The sequence below is a fragment of the Formica exsecta genome, unplaced genomic scaffold (genome assembly GCF_003651465.1).
Source record: "Formica exsecta isolate Colony F162 unplaced genomic scaffold, ASM365146v1 scaffold122, whole genome shotgun sequence".
Classification (NCBI taxonomy): domain Eukaryota; kingdom Metazoa; phylum Arthropoda; class Insecta; order Hymenoptera; family Formicidae; genus Formica; species Formica exsecta.
Genome location: NW_021848556.1, coordinates 1031189 through 1048776, shown reverse-complemented (window position 1 = coordinate 1048776; position 17588 = coordinate 1031189). Strand labels below are relative to the sequence as shown.

General features: G+C 39.5%; 2 protein-coding genes across 2 annotated transcripts in view; one reads left to right on the top strand and one right to left on the bottom strand.

Annotated features, from left to right (window-relative positions):
• LOC115244628 (polypyrimidine tract-binding protein 1) overlaps window positions 1–17588 on the bottom strand; it is a 251276-nt gene that overhangs the window by 153365 nt on the left and 80323 nt on the right. The window contains 1 exon segment of the mRNA XM_029822432.1: window positions 6112–6165. Coding sequence (XP_029678292.1) covers window positions 6112–6165 — 54 coding nt within the window.
• Window positions 16017–17001, top strand: LOC115244612 (probable 28S ribosomal protein S26, mitochondrial). The gene is made up of 2 exons (XM_029822409.1): window positions 16017–16560; window positions 16741–17001. The coding sequence occupies exon 1, from the start codon at window positions 16032–16034 to the stop codon at window positions 16482–16484; it is 453 nt and encodes a 150-aa protein (XP_029678269.1). The 5' UTR covers window positions 16017–16031; the 3' UTR covers window positions 16485–16560; window positions 16741–17001.

Sequence of the window (17588 nt, the reverse complement as noted above, 5' to 3'; positions counted from 1 at the left end):
CACAACCCCGGTTTTCCCCCCCCCCCCCCGAATTTCGAGATTCGACACACCGGATGTGCGTAATTCCCTCCGTCGTGTGGACCTTTCGCACGTACACTGTGTATCAAGCGTCCTCTCAGAAACGAAGATCTGAGTCTTACCTATAAATCGCAAAGAATAGATCGGAAATTTTATCATCATCCATATAGCAAGTGAGAGAATAAATGATAAATCAAATTAAATTTAAAGAAACAACATCCCTAAGAAATATAATGATCGAATGTAAGAGTAATTTAAGTTGAAACAAGAGAAAAATCCAAGAGTGGATTTCAATTTAATCCTCTCTCATAGGAAATATAAAAATTTATCATAGGTAGTTCAAATTTACAATTTACAAAATAGATGGAAATATATTATCTGAGAAGAATTAGACTTGATTCAAAGATTCAAAAAAAAAAAAAATAGTTTTTTTAGCAAGCAATCATGACCGCTATTTTTCCGATATCTCACACTTAATGCTTGTCTTCTTTTTACTTTATAAATAAAATTAACAAAGCTTCATGAAACTGTCTTGCGCACAAAAGAGAGTAAAAACGAGTCTTTCGTACGATAAAATTAATATCGACTCGCGTTTTATAAAAATAACGTAATATTTGTGACAGTTCAGGCGTAATAATAATTGCAGATCGAGGCGTACTAATATTGTCATTAATGCAATGCGGGTTATAATTAATAACGTTGTTAATTTGCGTTACAAAGGGAAAGATAGTGAAGCCGTATTACGCAAATACGGCTACGTCAAATTATCTATAGAAGCGATGGACGTTAACGATAAATCACGACTTGTTGGCTCGCATTACAATGGAGAAAACATTAATTTAGCGCCAACGTTTACGCGCGCGTGTCGAGCTCTGTATAAAAGTACCAAACGATAACCATAAATCACACCGATTGTTAATTTGCGTTACAAAGGAAGAGGAACCGGATCAGCCGTCGGGTGTGAGAAGCGACTGGGGGAAGCTTTGATTCCTTGATAGTGAAAAATGCGAATCGACGAAGCACTCTGAGCGAATGCAACGAGTGTAATAGGGCGTACTCGTGGCTTCGCCTCGCGTGAAAAAGCGAGCAGGTAGGTGGAAAGAGAGTGGAAGGGGCGAGCTATTTTCACGCGTCACAGAGATGGTAATTGAGTCGTGCCGCTCGAAAGATCGAGTCACACCCCTCGACTGACTGAGACACGAAGGAGATTCGGAGCGACACGTACGCACATATACGAGATACCGTTCGAAACGTCAATGCGAAAACCAGATTCAGAGTTAAATCTCTCGTTAAATATTTGAAGACGTTTCGACACAAAAAAAATCGAGAATGCAAAATTATCGCCTCTGCGACGCGTCTCTTATAAACGCAGTAGCACATACATACATACGACTTCCTCTCGGAGGATTGAAATAATTTTCGAGATAACGCATTTCGTTGGGGAAAAATTATTCCTAATTAAAAAGCAAGGCGGCTGGAAAAGCGCGTGATGCAACGATACGCCCGGTGAAACCTCGACATCGCGATCTTACCTCTTGCGCGCCGCAAGTATAATAGCTTCACTGTATGTAGATCGTATATTATTTTTCCAATTATGATCGCGATTATTATATGCCTTTCTCTCGTCTCACTTTGATTACACGTGAATCGTCTTTTAATTTCGTTCTCATTAAGTCGAATCTGACGCCGAAACAGACGCGCTTGTCTGGCTCGCGGTATAATTATCATGTCATTATTGTTATCAGGACGCGGCTGCGAGAACGCACTCGACAAGTAGCGATTACAAGTAGCCTTTGTTTTGGGAAAATCGTACAGCAACCAAGCCGCGCGATATTATTCAAGGCAAGAAGATCGCTATCTTGAAAGTCTCTTGAATTTGATAAAAATGCATTCACTTAATTAATTTAATTTAATTTAATTCTGCCTGTAAAACTGTTATCCATCCGTTGATCCGGTCAACGACCTAGGTTAATGACTGCTATGTGTATTTAATAACCGTTTAAATTTCGAGGAGGAAGAAAAATACACACGCTAAGAAAAATAATATTTTTGCGTCAACAAAATTCCAATCTTTCGCTAAATTCTAATACATTGGTGGATAAATTTCACAGATTGATAGGATAAAATTTCAATAGATTGATAGAATTCGACCGATACAAAAACGTTTAAAAAAAAAAAAAAAAAAAAAAAAAAAATGCGATCTTTCCGAATTCTTGATATTACAAGCATATCCCAGCCGCACAATCTTAGAATCTTAATTATTATCTGAATTATTCCGGAATTGATTTTTAGCTTCTTTTGAAAAATTTTATACGTTTTAAAAATGTGCAAGATTGAATTTTTTAAACTACAAGTAACCTAAGGACTAGTATTCTAATATTGATTTCCAGGCTTACTCTACGTCGGCGAGTATTCTACATCGATCTTCACCATCGAAAGTTCCAAGGCGACGGTTACCGATCTCCCGCTTTCGTCCTTCCCTCCCACTTCCGGTGCTCCCAATGCGCTTCCGATGCCGACGTACGAATGGTATTTCCGTGCGGTGAATCGCGCGGAATCTATTTTCGCGACGTAGTGACATATTCGCCGGCTGAGCCGCTCAATGGCGGCGGCAGCCGGCATACGAGTGGGAGTAATCCATCATGCGTTCTGCCTCCGCGTTATTTCGCGACGGAGACGGCAAACTTAGGAGATGCGCGATCTTGGCACGAATAAATGCAAAAATTAAAATAAAAGAATACAACCTCAACATATTTAATTTAAATATTTTTTTCGTAGAAAAGGGAAACTTCAAGATTATTAAACTAAGAATTAGTAAAATTTAAAGAAAATTAGAATTTTTCAAAGGATCTGTGCATAATGATAATATTTGATTTGCTTCCGAATTTACGTAAATGCTGCACATTATACTTATAAAATAAAACAAAGTTATAATTAACGGAAGCTGTTTATAATCGCGTAAAAGTAACGAGTCGGTTAAAGGGCCCTAAGTGTCAAGTCGGAGATTCGCTCGAAGGAACGGTGTTCGGGTATGTCACATCCTTGGAAATTCGCCGGTCAGGAAATCGCGAGGGCGAGAAACCGCTCCGCTTTGATGTCCCGACGAACAACGTAAGCTCGCGACACAAAGGCGAAAGTCCCGGGGGAAGGAGGGACTCGGCTTCACAGAGGAAACACTTTGCGAAGAAGCGTTCTCGCGCAGGAAATGGCCCGAAGATGAGCGCACTCTTCTCGCGATCAGATATGAATTTCGGGAATATTCCGTCAGGATATTGTGCGAACGTGTCGCTGTCAACTGGAATCGTTAATTCAGATTATCCTACGGCCTGATTCGAATTTTAATCAACATTATTAATGATTCATATCAGCGAGTAATTACTATTGCTGTACCCTGCATTTGAAGCGTTAAATCTTCATTTGTAATATGCACTAAAATTTGTAACATTGCCATCGCTATTGAGTTCTGTTAATCTTTTTTCTTTTTTTTTAATATAAGATTGAGTAAGAAAATAAAAGTTTCTCTTAATAGTAAGTAAGGATTCAAGAAATAAAAACGACAAAAATAATATCGGCCAAACGAAGTAAAAACTGAGCAACATGTCGCGGCAAAGATGAAAACGCCCGAAGATATTCGCGAAACACGAAGGAGAACTTCCGGTAATGAGATGGGGAGAAAGAGCGCTGAATCCCGTAATGAGGGAACAAATGCTAATGGTCAGCTTTGTTCGTCAGTGTGCCGGGAGAATGTTGCGCTCTAACGATACCCGGAGGCACGCACGGCGCACGGCTGTGATAAGACCCGCGCTTACCCCGGCAAGGTTTTACGCGCGGAATAAAGATAAGCCGACGTGTCACGATGTCGTGAGTCGCGGAGCTGCGCTATTTTGAAACAATCGCGATCGTTAAGCCTATTGCGTAATGTACCGTGTAGGCAACGATACGGGCAAAAATATGAAACCGTCTGGGACGATATGAATTTTAAAGGTTCTACTAAAAGCTTCGAATATGAAAAGTAAAAAGCGTAGAACTGATCTAATGCATTTTAATTTATCCATCGATTCTTTCTTCATTTTTCTGCTATACTTTTTTTTAACTTGATTAATTACAGTTTTCTTTTTAAATCGGCGTCCGTGACACACGAGAGAGAAATTGATTCAAGTAAAATGTGTCAATAGTGTAAAAAATCGAGTGAAATCTTTCACGGTAGCACGCGCGTCAAAATACCCTATAATCGATGTGATTAATAATACATTCTATCGTAATAGAAATAAAAGCGATGTATCCTATTTCTTTTTCAGTTCGTTTGCTCTGCATAATCATGCAGAAGCATTTCACGAAGGTTTATGGCAATATTTAAACGCGGTAAAGTATTCCGAATACATAAATAGTAAAAGGGGAAAAAAGAGATCGGTCTACAATGACTGAACCTTTAAAGTGTCGCGTATAGGGGTAGAAAAAATAAAAAATTAAATCCACGCGCGTCGCAGAAAAACCTAATCCCGTCTCTCCCTCTCGATATTAACGTGGATTCCCTTGTTTGACGTGTGTGTCATAACCAGCGTGCTTCAAACCCGTCGTTTCAACCCCCTCGCGCCACTATTTCGTGCCTTACGCGTCCTCCGTGTGACACCCCCGACGACCAGGCTGACGATATACAAACACATTCGTCACTGTCGCCTGCGGGACGTCTCTTATTTCACACCGCTAAAGACGACCGGAACTCGACGGTAAAGACCGCGGACGGAGGCGATCGAATAGCGGATCGATCTCTCTTCCGAGGACAACCCTCGGTTGTAATCGTCGATATTACGGCACGTGCGAATTTCGTTTCGCCATAGGAATTTGCATATCGTTCACAGCTCTCGCGCGACATTTCAACGATTTTCTACAGAATTCAAGCTTCATCTTTTCGTCGTAAGATATTTCGCAGAATATTAAAAAAAGTATGCTAAGAGAAGATCTTATCCAGACTCGTTCAGGAAATCCACTCGCAATAACCGAAATTGCACTCTTGAAAATGCATAGAAAGAGACGCTAACACGGGAAACGGTCTCTCATTTTATTTTTCATTCAACGACCATCTTTGGACGATGCGAAACGGAAACAGATATGCCAGCCGTCTCTTGCGACACGGTTGTTTCCGTAAAAGTTTAATTAATTAAGCCGCCGTGTTTGATTAACGCCGCAGAATCTTGCGCGTTTCACGAAAATTACGGGATACGCGAGTGACAAATTCGTCGTGTTAACATGTTGGGGGAGATGTACTTAATAAAAGCATCGTAACATCAGCGGATATGAATGCATTGGAGCCGCAGTCACGTTACATTGACGCATTAGATCAGCTTAATGTACGGACTATATACGAGCGATGGAAAATATTGGCATTGGCCAACCGTTGTTTTCAATACGTAAAACATCGACGCCAATATTTATTATCGCGCTGAAATGATTGATTCGCGTGTGATTATACGTCCCGACGGAATCGCCATTTATATTTAATGTGTGCTATAGAGCTGAACGACCGAATCCACATCACATTTACTAAATTACGAAACGTATATCGCGCACAACCGGAATGCGCGAGTTGCAGATCCTATAAAATATGCATTCGACAATATTTCGCGATAATTAATGCCACGAATTGCGTGGTAATTGCAAGTTCAAAATTCTAAGAATAATCAAAGCACAAATATGACAAAAATTTTATATATATGTATAATTAATGCTTTCAGTAGAATAAAATAAGAATAAGCGCTATATATATCCTCGTTTATAATTTTTTACGGTTTCCAAAAGATACTTCCATCATAAAACAATAATTAATGCAGATGGAAATGAGCTAAATTCTCCGCGGTAATTTTAGTCCTACAACGAAATTATTAGGGGTAAAACCGGCTGCATATTAAACCGAATGCTGCGAGTGGCAACACAGGCGGAAGTCGAGATGTATCGCGACGTTAATTAAGACGGATGTGTGCCTGCGAGATATTAGGACCTCTTCCCATATCTTCACGAGCTACATCGTCCTGGGAAAGAGCCTTTTGGATAATAACGCACTGATAAAACGACGGTATACATTGCTTTATGGCTTACCATCGTCAGGGACGCGCCCGTCCCGCGTGCGTACTGGAATTCCTGGACACTCACCTGGAATCAAAAAAAAAAAAGCGAAGGGGGTTAGTACTTTTGTGAAAATCAAAGCGATCGATTTGAGCTGTCTAAATAATACAAATCACAATGTGCTATCAAATATATGAAAGATAAGTATCCAAAAAAATTTTTATATTATATATTATATTATATTTAATATTTAGATGTATATAAAAATCATAAAAAATAGAAGCATCAATTATTATATTATCACTGGACAGTTTAACTGGCGTACTAAAGTAGTGTTCGATATTATTACATACACAACTTAGCGTCTTTACAAGTCGTTTTGCATTGTGTAAACGATGTCGACGGTTTCAGGCTGATTGCATATAGTCGCGAGTTATAACGATATATTTACCGAGAGTATTCTAGAACAGTGCTTCCATTTACTTTCTTTATTTGCGGCGTTAATTCTATCCTTTCTGCTTTATCGATCCAAAATTCCGCTCTCCCGAAATTATGCGGCGCCTCGAACGGCACGCGCGATTTTGCGGACAAATTCGCGATTGTTCATCGACAACGACAATAACATTCCCGCTCGACTTGATTAATGACAGTTATCGAGTTATAGTTCTGATCACTTCATAGCGATATTGTAGTTTCATTTTGTGCGCGAGGCGGAAACAAAGCGGCATCACGACGGTAGATCCAATTACGTTTGACGGAGAATTATCGAGCGTAAACTAATGGAATTTTTATTCTCCATAGACTTCTTGTCAACTCTTGCTTTTCATCGCGAGTATCTCTATTACGGACCCGTTGGAACGTTTATGCACACGTAAATCGTTTCTCCCTAGCCGCGAATTAATTCGCGGAGTAAAAGCGCAAACTCGGGGCAAATATCGACGATGCGATGCACCCGGCGAGCTATCTCGATCGTGCAATCTGGTATACACGTTCTGAATTCGCGAGATATCTCGGTCTCGCGCCACCTAATAGCCAGATTAACACGTCGACAAGCGAACCTATCGACCGAATCACACGTATGGCGTATCTACGGTTCGCTCGAATCGCATCGTAATAGACAGCCTAATTTCCCGTTTGCCGACGAAAATTTGCCCCGCACGCGTCGTCATCTCGTTCAAGAGACTTATTTCTGCGTCACGTCATTTCAATCAATTTCAATCAATTAGAATTCTGCATCGCGCAAAAAATTACGCGAGACTTATCTCATTTTCGCGAGCGGGGAAACGAAACATCGTAAAGTTTTTTTAAAATAATATTCGTGTAATTACAAAAGTTTCTTCTTTTTTCCACAGGCATTGCGTGGGCGCAACAGTAAGTGTGCATTAAATAAGTTTACGAGCTCGCGTATATAAAGATAACTGCAGGGAAATTTCAAAAACTAATAAAAGAGCGAAACCTCGCGAATATCGTAAAGAATGATAAATGCGGTAACGAAATAAAAAAGAAGAAAAAAAAATCCGCGATAACGCGCCGATGAAGGAGGTGCGCCGGATGGAAAGAAATCCCGCCGGACTCGGGCATGTTTACATAAATACCGTGGACGGATCGATAGCGGTTTTACCGCTCTCGACACGCAAGTTTGACGATTGACCGCTTTTTTCTTTTCTCCGAACACGCTCCTGAAGGCGCAATCGATAAGGAGAGCGGAACTACGCACTGCGGTTATATTTCGAAAACGCAGCGAGCAAAACGAGACGGGAATTTTTAATTATACGCGTTGCGTGCCGATAGCAAAGAGATATCGACCGATGTCGCCGATCGATACCTTTTTGCATGTAACGACGTTCGTTAATGCTAATCTTGATTGACTCGGGATTCTTTTTACACGCTACAGCGTGTCGTTAGAATTAATTAACGCGCGTGCTGCGCACGAGATAATTTTTTTAAGAGAGAGAAACTTTGCGTTTCTTGCCCTCCACCCTCTTGCGAAATTGATTCCGTCTTCTGCGCGCGACTTTACGAGAATTCCATCTGCCGCGTATTAAAGAGAGAATATAACGTCCTATTAGATTTCAATCAATATAACATTTTTTATTACAGCATTTTCTTCTTATAGACGAAACTCGATACTTGGTCCTTCGAAGCGTTCCCGAGCGGATCTGAACGAGCGTTTTAGGGTAAAGACCTGTCAGGTCAGGTGACGGGGAGAGAGCAATTTATCTTGTTGTATCAGCAAATGGATGATAATAACGGGGTCTCCAAGAAGGGGACGTCGATGGAATCAACGAAAGTGTCCCGTCGGTGTTTACGCGTATTTACGCAACCCAGCGTGGACGCGCGTGAGCAATCCATACGTATGTAATCAAACACGCAAAAGTGTGCGTGTTGCGTGAATACTTATGTAGGATCAAATCCGTCGCTTGCATCGATGTGTAGGTAAATATACGCGCGATAGATTTTACGTGACGCATGAGTGCGTGTGAGTGCGTGCGATATGTATTGAATGCGCCTAAGATAGATTCGTGAAAATGTTACGCCGAACCATTCGAGGTACTATATCGCTGCGTAAATCGAGAAGAAATAAGAGTGTTTCAGTTAATTGAGCTGCGCAAACGGTGCAAATAGATAACAGACTCTATTTCGTATTCTTCCATTAAGACTGTATTTCATCAAAACTTCCAACTCGTTTAATTCCAAGCGGACTTTAACAGAGTATTTTAATTTCCGACATACTTAAAGAGTTATTTAATGCTGAAAATTGTCGTCAATCTACAGTCGACCTATCTTCTCGCGCAGAAATTGCGAATATTTACGCGCGAAGGGGGTTAATGCGTGTTTCCGTCAAATGTGTCCGTTCGCAGGAGAATGTGTACATAGTTACGGGCGCCTTGTGATACTAATTGATGTCGGTCGAGGAACGGACGGGCCGGATCAGCTGTGGGGCTGTCGCGACTCTTCCGCCTCGCAAAAGCTCTTTCGACACTCTCCTCCCTTTCGCCCACAAAGGAAACTCGCCCGGATTGTGCTCGACAATGGACACTAGGAAGAATGTCGGCGCATGCGATGGCAACAATGCGCGAACAATGCCGCGTAACGACTTGGCGCTTTCGCGAGGGCGCAAATTGACGTCACGCGAAAGACGTCGACTCGATGCAAACTTGTTTCGCGTTAGGTACGACTATTCTCGCAGTCGTCGGCTTGATAAGCGATTCACGCCGCGTTTTCCTCGTGATACCAAAAATGTTCGACGGCTTTTTAAATGTAGTCTAAATTTTTATTATATAAAATATAGAATAGAATTTTTTACGACATCTCGATATATAAAAGAAAGCTCGATGCTTTTATAATTTAGTAATGTTGTGAAAAGCGCGATCTCAAAAATGCTGATAAAATTATTGTGAGATGTTTTATTACAACGAATAAAATTGAATATAATTTTGTGAAGAATATCAAAAGTAGTTTTCCATGATACTTATGTTATCATTTTCGTGTATGCAGAACTGGAATTCATGTACATATTTAGGTTTCTCTTTATTCACTCATAAAAGATAGTATTTTCATTCCATTTCAAAGGTTACACATTTTCAAACAAATATATTATTTCAGCATTATTCAAAATGTCCGAGTTTCCCTCACGAGTGTCCAACTGCTCTTTTAATAAAAGAAGAGAGCAATTTATTTTTATGACAGAGAATTGGACAAATTTATTTCTAATTGTATATTTTATTATCTCTTCTTTTATATAAAATAAAGATTAGAATATTCATATATTTTTTAAAACTATTCATATTTTGTAAGATATAAAAATATTAGCTAATTAATCCAGAATTATTACTTTTATATTTTTATGCGAATTAAGTATATGGATTAAATATTTCACATTTTTCATTGAAGTAAAGTGCGAAATAGAAAAATTTCCGGAATGTCGAATGACAGCACGATTCAATAATCTCAAATGCCAAGTAATTTTTTAGATTCTAAATTATCAAGATATTATTTGCGTGGATAATTTTGATTACGCAATCTTTCTTTCGCTCTTCAATCTTTCGCAGATTCTTACGAAACCGATCGGCAGAACGAGCAAGAATTAAGTATCAAGTCTCCCGATTGGACCGCCTTTGCGGCTTAGAATTTCCCATTTCCGACTTCGCCTCTCACGCGAAACCAATGTAGCGCGTGGAAAAAGAGGCAACGGAACCATTTAGCGGACTGTACGGAGACAGGTATAGGGAACACAATGGACAGCTAATAGCCGGGAATGAGGGATCGATAAGAGTTGACTTACAGGCGATTGCACGAGGAAATATAATTTTCCGATCGGATAGCCAATCGGAAGTTAGACGCGGAGGAGATCCCGCGGCCACGCGGATTACATATCGTACAAGACGGCATGAAAGAAGTAATTCCACTTACACGACCACGTAGGCACATAGGCAGTCTTTCACATAGACAGTGCCAAGTTATCTGTAAAGCATTAAGGCGCACGCTCGCGCCTGGGACGAATGACGAGAGAGATGGAGAGAAAAAGGAAAAGGATCAGAGCGAAGAGCGAAAGGACGGAAGTCGCTCCGGCAGCTAGATGGGCTTCCAGGATCGACCTTTCCACTCCAGTAATGAGAAAATCACAAAAGACGTGTCACTTCAATGGATCTCCGGTATCCGTCATCTCTCTCTCTCTCTCTCTCTCTCTCTCTCTCTCTAAAATCTTTTCGTTCGATTACCAACGACAACCAACTAAGGCCAATGGCCTACATTGCTTATTATCGAATTTATTTTCGAGAGAGAGAAGGAGAAAAAGCATCTCTAACGCATAATACGCATTGTCGTGAGTACGCTTCCCGATTGATTAATCAGATGGTCTTTCCATTATATCAGGAGCTTACTGTAGGATTTTCATTAAATTAATATAGTTGTAAGAATATAAGCGTACTCTCGTGGACAGTACAATCAGTTAAATTCAATACAGAGTACATTTCAGAATAGATTTTCAAAATTTATTACGAGGGACTGTATTTTTTTCTTGTTGCGACGCAATTTCCCAAAACGAATTACCTCGCTCGCTCTTACTTGCAGTATTGAAATCGCATCTCGACAGCGCCTAAAATTCTTACTCTCGAAAGAACTTCGGAATGTAATCCGCGTTCCCTCGCCGGTTAATAATAGCAGCCTAAAAACTGTTTAGTGGGCCGATTTATTCAGGAACACGTAGCGACCATTAATGCGAGATAGCGCCGGCTGATCGTAGACGGTGATACGAAGAGATTTAAGTATCGGCTGACTAGACGGTTTCCAAGGGGCTTCCTTTCCCTATACAGATGATAGTAACCATCTTTCCAAATGGTTTATTTACTCGCTTCCGATGTCCGTTTGCATACGTACGGAAACGGCTTCTCAAATTTAAGAAAATTAGTTTGCCATTGTCGGTTGATTGGCGTGATATTAAAATTCTTTTTTGATTTTCGCAATTATAAAAAAATCAATAATACAATAATATATTAAATGTTCAAGAATATATCAAAGCTTTAGATAATAAATCGATTACGAAAAATTCAAAGAAAATTCTCCCTTAAAAACTCAACCGCTCTCATCATCGAGACAGAGAATTTTTAAAAAAATCTCACGACGGAAATTCTAAATTACGGTTTCTGAAATAAAAAAAAATGAACATTTTTAATTTACTTTAAAAAAATCTGGCCAGTTACACGCATTTTTGGAGCATTTCATGCATACATACGTCAGATATAAAACTGCCGGTGTGATACTTTTTATTTCCATGACGAAGCACGGTTAAACGCGGTGCCACGAAACGAAGGGAAAAAAGGAGAAACACGTCAAAAGAAGACCGTGTTCTGTGTGCGAGGAAGGAAAAGCGGATGGATTTCATACAAAGGGTCCGTTATTCTATAATGTACGCGGATACTAAACGGACATGCGATGGACGTTATAACGCGCACAGGCAAGAGGGCGATGTAAAAATACAATCGTGGAAAAACAATACGCGTCTTTCCATTCCGACCGCCGCCGCTGCATGAAACAAACACGCTTTGAGGTTCGCGCGTGAAACTAACAATAAATAAATAAAAAGAGAGAAATCCAAAAATAGAAAAAACCCATGTAAAAATTGCTGAAATCCACGGAGGATTTCGTCGCGCGAAGATGTACGTCTTTACGCTTTTATTTTGACTTCTTTTCTGACACAAGCAATCTTTCTCGTCGAAATGAAGAATGGAATATTTTACAAGTGTTGCAACGCGCCTTTAGCCGAAAGCTATTTTCGATTTTGTTTCGTAGAAAATGCTCGGCTGTTCATTATATTCGAAAATAGCAAATTGTTGGATTAGAAACGTACTTGTTCATGGATGGAAATAAATTTGAATTGATTCTCGCTTTCACGAAAGGTATATAATTTATTCAAAAAAAATATTTGTCTTAAAAAATAAAATTCGTCTTGAAAGCACGTTCGTAAACACAATCTTAGAAAAGTAAAAATGAAAAACACTATTAGCATCCTCTATATTACAACGCAAAGAAAATCCGAGCGCAATTACTTTGAAAAGTAAAAACAAGTAAAGCGTCAAAGGAATTGCTATCGTAGAATGCGTAAATAAATTACACAACCGCCGGCGAGGGTTGTCATCGCGGATGTAATCATCCCGGCGTACGTCTTAAGTAAATGAAGAGAAGATAAAATCTCCGCGAGTCTCTCTCTTTCTCTCTTTTTTTCTTTTCCAACTTTTTCTCCATTTTCCATCGAGCGATGTTGTAAGAGTTATTGCCAATTTCGTTCAGTACGCAAAACGAATCTCCTTTGATGTCTTTCAGAAACCGTGAGATTGCCTGGCAGGCACTCTGGTCGAACACGTTTTCAAAACTGTCCCGACCTTTGAACAACTTCACATTACTCATTAAAAGTCTGATACCTCATTAACTATCGCTGAAATTAAAGCCACTTTTCGTAGCTGCTACTTTACATTTGACTGCCAAATGCGGAATTCAAAAGCACCCCCGGATCTGAAACTATCCTTTATAAATTCACGTGTCTCTTCTACCTTATTAAAATCTCGACATAATTTGATTGCTTTACGCGAAATCAAATTTGTAACGAGGAAATTCGACCTCTATATTTTTCAACAATATCCTGTATGTAAGCTCCGGCTTCGAGATGTGCTTTCGCCGGAAGAGACGCGATTTCTTCTATTCATCGGCCGGTAGCGACTCATCGAAAGCCACTTCCGATGTTAATAACGCGAAACTTACGAACCAAATCAATTCTTTTTCTTGCCGAATGACCCGCGATTGGGATCTGGACGGGGGCTTTATTACTCAACCGGACGAAATCGCCCCGACTACGCACTGCGTACTTTACGATATAACTTTGTCGAGCGGCCATTTCCGCGAATATATCACGTCGTAAAAGGGACAACTCGTCGATTCTACTCGACGAAGGAGAACCGGAGCCATCGGTTTATATCGCGACGGTATCGAGGGAAAAGGAGGGGATGACTGCCTCTTCGAGGCACCTCTCCCTTCCACCGCGGAATGTAATTCCTATCGCGACGACGATAACGTTCAATCGCATCGAGCATACGATCGTCGTGATCGAACTAATCTACAAACTTCCCCCACGTAAACGTACGATCGTAAGCGCGAAGGAAAGAGAGGAAAGTGGGAGGCCATCGCTTCTAAAAATGGGATCACAGGAAACGTAGCGCCGGCTGATAAACGCGGCCGATAACGCCGATGGCGTTGGTAATCGTGGTGTTAATCGTCGAAGGGTTTGTCGAGGGATTCGGCGGAAATCGAACTTTTAAAGGTAGAACATTTAGGGAGCCCCCTTCCCTCCGCCCTACTGATTTTCTTTTTATATATTAGTAACGCGTCGCAAACATACATACGCGCGTAAAAAGAAATCGCATTTAATAAAAAAGGGAAGAAATAAATTATATTTGTCCAGAAGCGAATAATTTAAATACATGAACGCTATGTTTTGATCTCGTGTATCAATGTCGGGTGCTAAGCTGCAAAGAAGAGTCACATTCAGTGAAAGATCTACTCGAGCGATGCCCTATTAACGAGATAATTAATAATAATAGGGCACGAACCCCCGCGGCCACGCCCAATTACCGCCTCGTTCTACGCGAACCGCTGTATTATCCGTTTTAATTAGTACGACGCGCTTTGTGCGATACTCGCTAATAGCGATAACCGGCGGGCGATTATTAACGGATTCATCAATATTCCGTTTTGCCGGTGTCGCGTCTCCGCCGGCTTGGAAGTTCACGCGCGAGCAAAGTAAGTCTCAAGTGGAAATCTCCGCGTTTGGTCAGCCACGCTCAAAGAGAATCGAATCGACGTATGATCACCTCGCGCAGTCGTCGATAACCGGCGATTGCCTATTTATATTGGATCGATTGTACCGTGTTAAAATCTCTCTCTTTCTCTTTCTCTGTGCTAATTCATGAATTATATAATATATATGTATAAAACTATAAACCAACATGTGTGTGTGTGTCTGAATCTATAAAAATACAAGACACGCTTTTACATAAATGCAAATAAATATAATGATAAATTTTTAACCACGATGCAGTATCATCTGACACGGTTTTCGAACATTTATAAGAAAATGAAGACGCAAAAGAATGACACACGCACACACATGCAACACCCAGAGCGATAATGCAGATTCATCGCGAGGTTGCAATCGGCGATGTCGATAAATGGAAGCCGATATCAAATCAATCGCGAATTCTCATCGATTCGGGACGACGCGACGCCGCGTATGTTTCTCCGGGGGTCTATTATTTACATATCGGCAGCGCGAAATCGAATGATCGACGGTGCGACGGCGAAACAGCGGAATTTCGTTTCGGCGGGCCTCGAGAACGATGAGGAATGGCTTCCGCAGGTAAAAGCTGGAAACGAATTTCCCGAAATATGAGGCGCAACTTTCCCGCCGCCGCCGTCGCTGGCGGCGGAGTAAAGATAACAATACCGATGATTAGTTAGTATGGCTTAAAAAAGACCGGTCTCTCTCGCCTCGATATTAGTATTATAGCTTCCGATCGAAACTGGACAAAAGCTCGTTATTGGAATTATGTCTCGGCCGATTTGGAAATTTTTTGGATTTTTAGAATCACTTCAATTGTATTCTTAAAAATCCTCTACTCGCGAACCAAAAATTCCTTCTTCTCTTTCTTGGTTTCATAAATTTTTATACCACTTCAATTAGTACTTTAATTTGATTTCTATATTACTTCGTTCTCTCTCATATTTTGTTATCGTTTGTCTCTCGAGCAAGATATTAAATTGAATACGTGTCGATATTAAAGGAACGCACGAGATAGAGAATAAAATTAATGAGAAATTATCTAGCAACGTTTAGAAACGCAAAGATGTTGATCGAGGTTGACGCGAGGTAACGAGTGCAATTTTGCATTTTATTCTTCGAATATTGCGAGAATGAGCGCCACTGCACGGGTCAACAAACTACAAAGCAGGCGCGGTAAACGAGAAATTTTGCATTATAAATTGCACGCAGCAGGCATTATTATACGGTAAGGGCATTACTACGTAATGTCATAATAGTAATGTTGCTATTTAATTCAATGTTTACGAAACGCAATTTCATAACGCCGCCAATGAAATTTAATCAAAATGACGTATTAGACGTTCGATTATTCATGACAGCGATTGTTAATAACATGCAGTTTTGTCCGTCATGCGAAAGACAGTTCACTCTGCCTGCATTACATATATGTACACGCGCAAATTCATTAAAAAAAATAAATATATATGTACACACACACACATATATATATATATATATGCATAATGTGACTTAATAATTCTGAGATTATTTCTCTTATTATATTTTTGGATCTTTGGCTAATAAAACATTTAAAAGTCTGAATATAGATCTTGTTTTAGTACTAGTTTTAAATTAACAGGTAATGTATTTCAGAGCATATTTGGTACAAGTTGCAAAGGAGAATGAGGTGCAATATGACCACACGGTTATCGAGCAAGCTGAAAAGGAGGATTTCCAGGCATGCAGTGTGATAAATGACGAATGGAATGCAGAGGTGGCAAAAATACGAGAAGATAGATTGGCGAACATGAGAGAGAAACGCAAGGAGTCTATTCTGCAGAAATTGCTACAGCAAGAGAAGCAGGAGGAGGAACGGAGGAATTATATCGACGAACACATTAGAAAGGTTAAGGAGGAATCTCTCACATTCATCACCGCAGAGAACGTGGATGCGGCGATCGAAGAGTGCCTGACGAATATCATCGATTATAATCGCGCGTTAGATTTGAAGGGAAACTGGTATGATGGGGAGTATCCTCCAAAGAGTGTTCCACCTCTTGAAGAAACGCAGAAACCGGCAGTCGTCGAGAATTGAGTATAGATTTAGAAAAGAAGACAACACCTTGGTAGGCTTATACTTGTTTTCCCAAACATCTTAAACTTTTGCTAAAATATAATTAATTATGATAATCATAATACAAATATAATTAATTATGATAATCATAATACAAATATAATTAATTATGATAATCATAATACAAATATAATTAATTATGATAATCATAATACAAATATAATTAATTATGATAATCATAATACAAATATAATTAATTATGATAATCATAATACAAATATAATTAATTATGATAATCATAATACAAATATAATTAATTATGATAATCATAATAAAAACGAGCTATTGTTATTGTAACAAGTATTGAAATAAATATATCCCGCGCTCTTGTTCCTTACTCTTTGCATAATATTTAATATTCTTAGAAAATTAGACGACCAACCAATATATATTTTGGGATTAATATATCATTTTTTGATTGATATATACAATATATCTATTTTATTCTGTATCTATACAGAATAAAATTTAAAAATCGTGAACAAGTTTTATTGCAGAAACTTACCTACAAAATAATACACAGATTATATAATTCTCGTTGTTTGTACAAAATAATTTTTACTGAATCGACAGCACGGTTAATTAAGATACGGGGTAATTAATCAAGCTTTCTTACAGTAGAAAAGCAGAGAAAAGCATTTGAAGTCCGTCGTATAATTAGTGCCGCGTGTTATGAAGCACCTCATTAAAAGCGTGCGACTCCAATGCAATTCGGTTGTATATGCATATCTTGGCATATATATACAGGCGACTGCCTGCTGCTGTATTTACCTGCTTCCTTTTAACGCATTTCAAGCGCAGTCTTTCGCGAACGGCGCGCCGACACGTACCACTGATTTCACCTTCTCGACTCTTGAGGCAAAAAGAAACTCTTGTATTTTCAGAGACGCATAAAATTCGTTTGAATTCTGACAAAACGTATTACAGTAAAGAAAAGCGTAGTATATATAAACAGCCGTTTATTCGGAAAATCCAAAGTGCTTTTCGCGTCTTGCGGTAAATAAATGAATTAAAACAAAATTTTATGAAAATTTATACTGTAAAGTACCGTACAAATATTTTGTA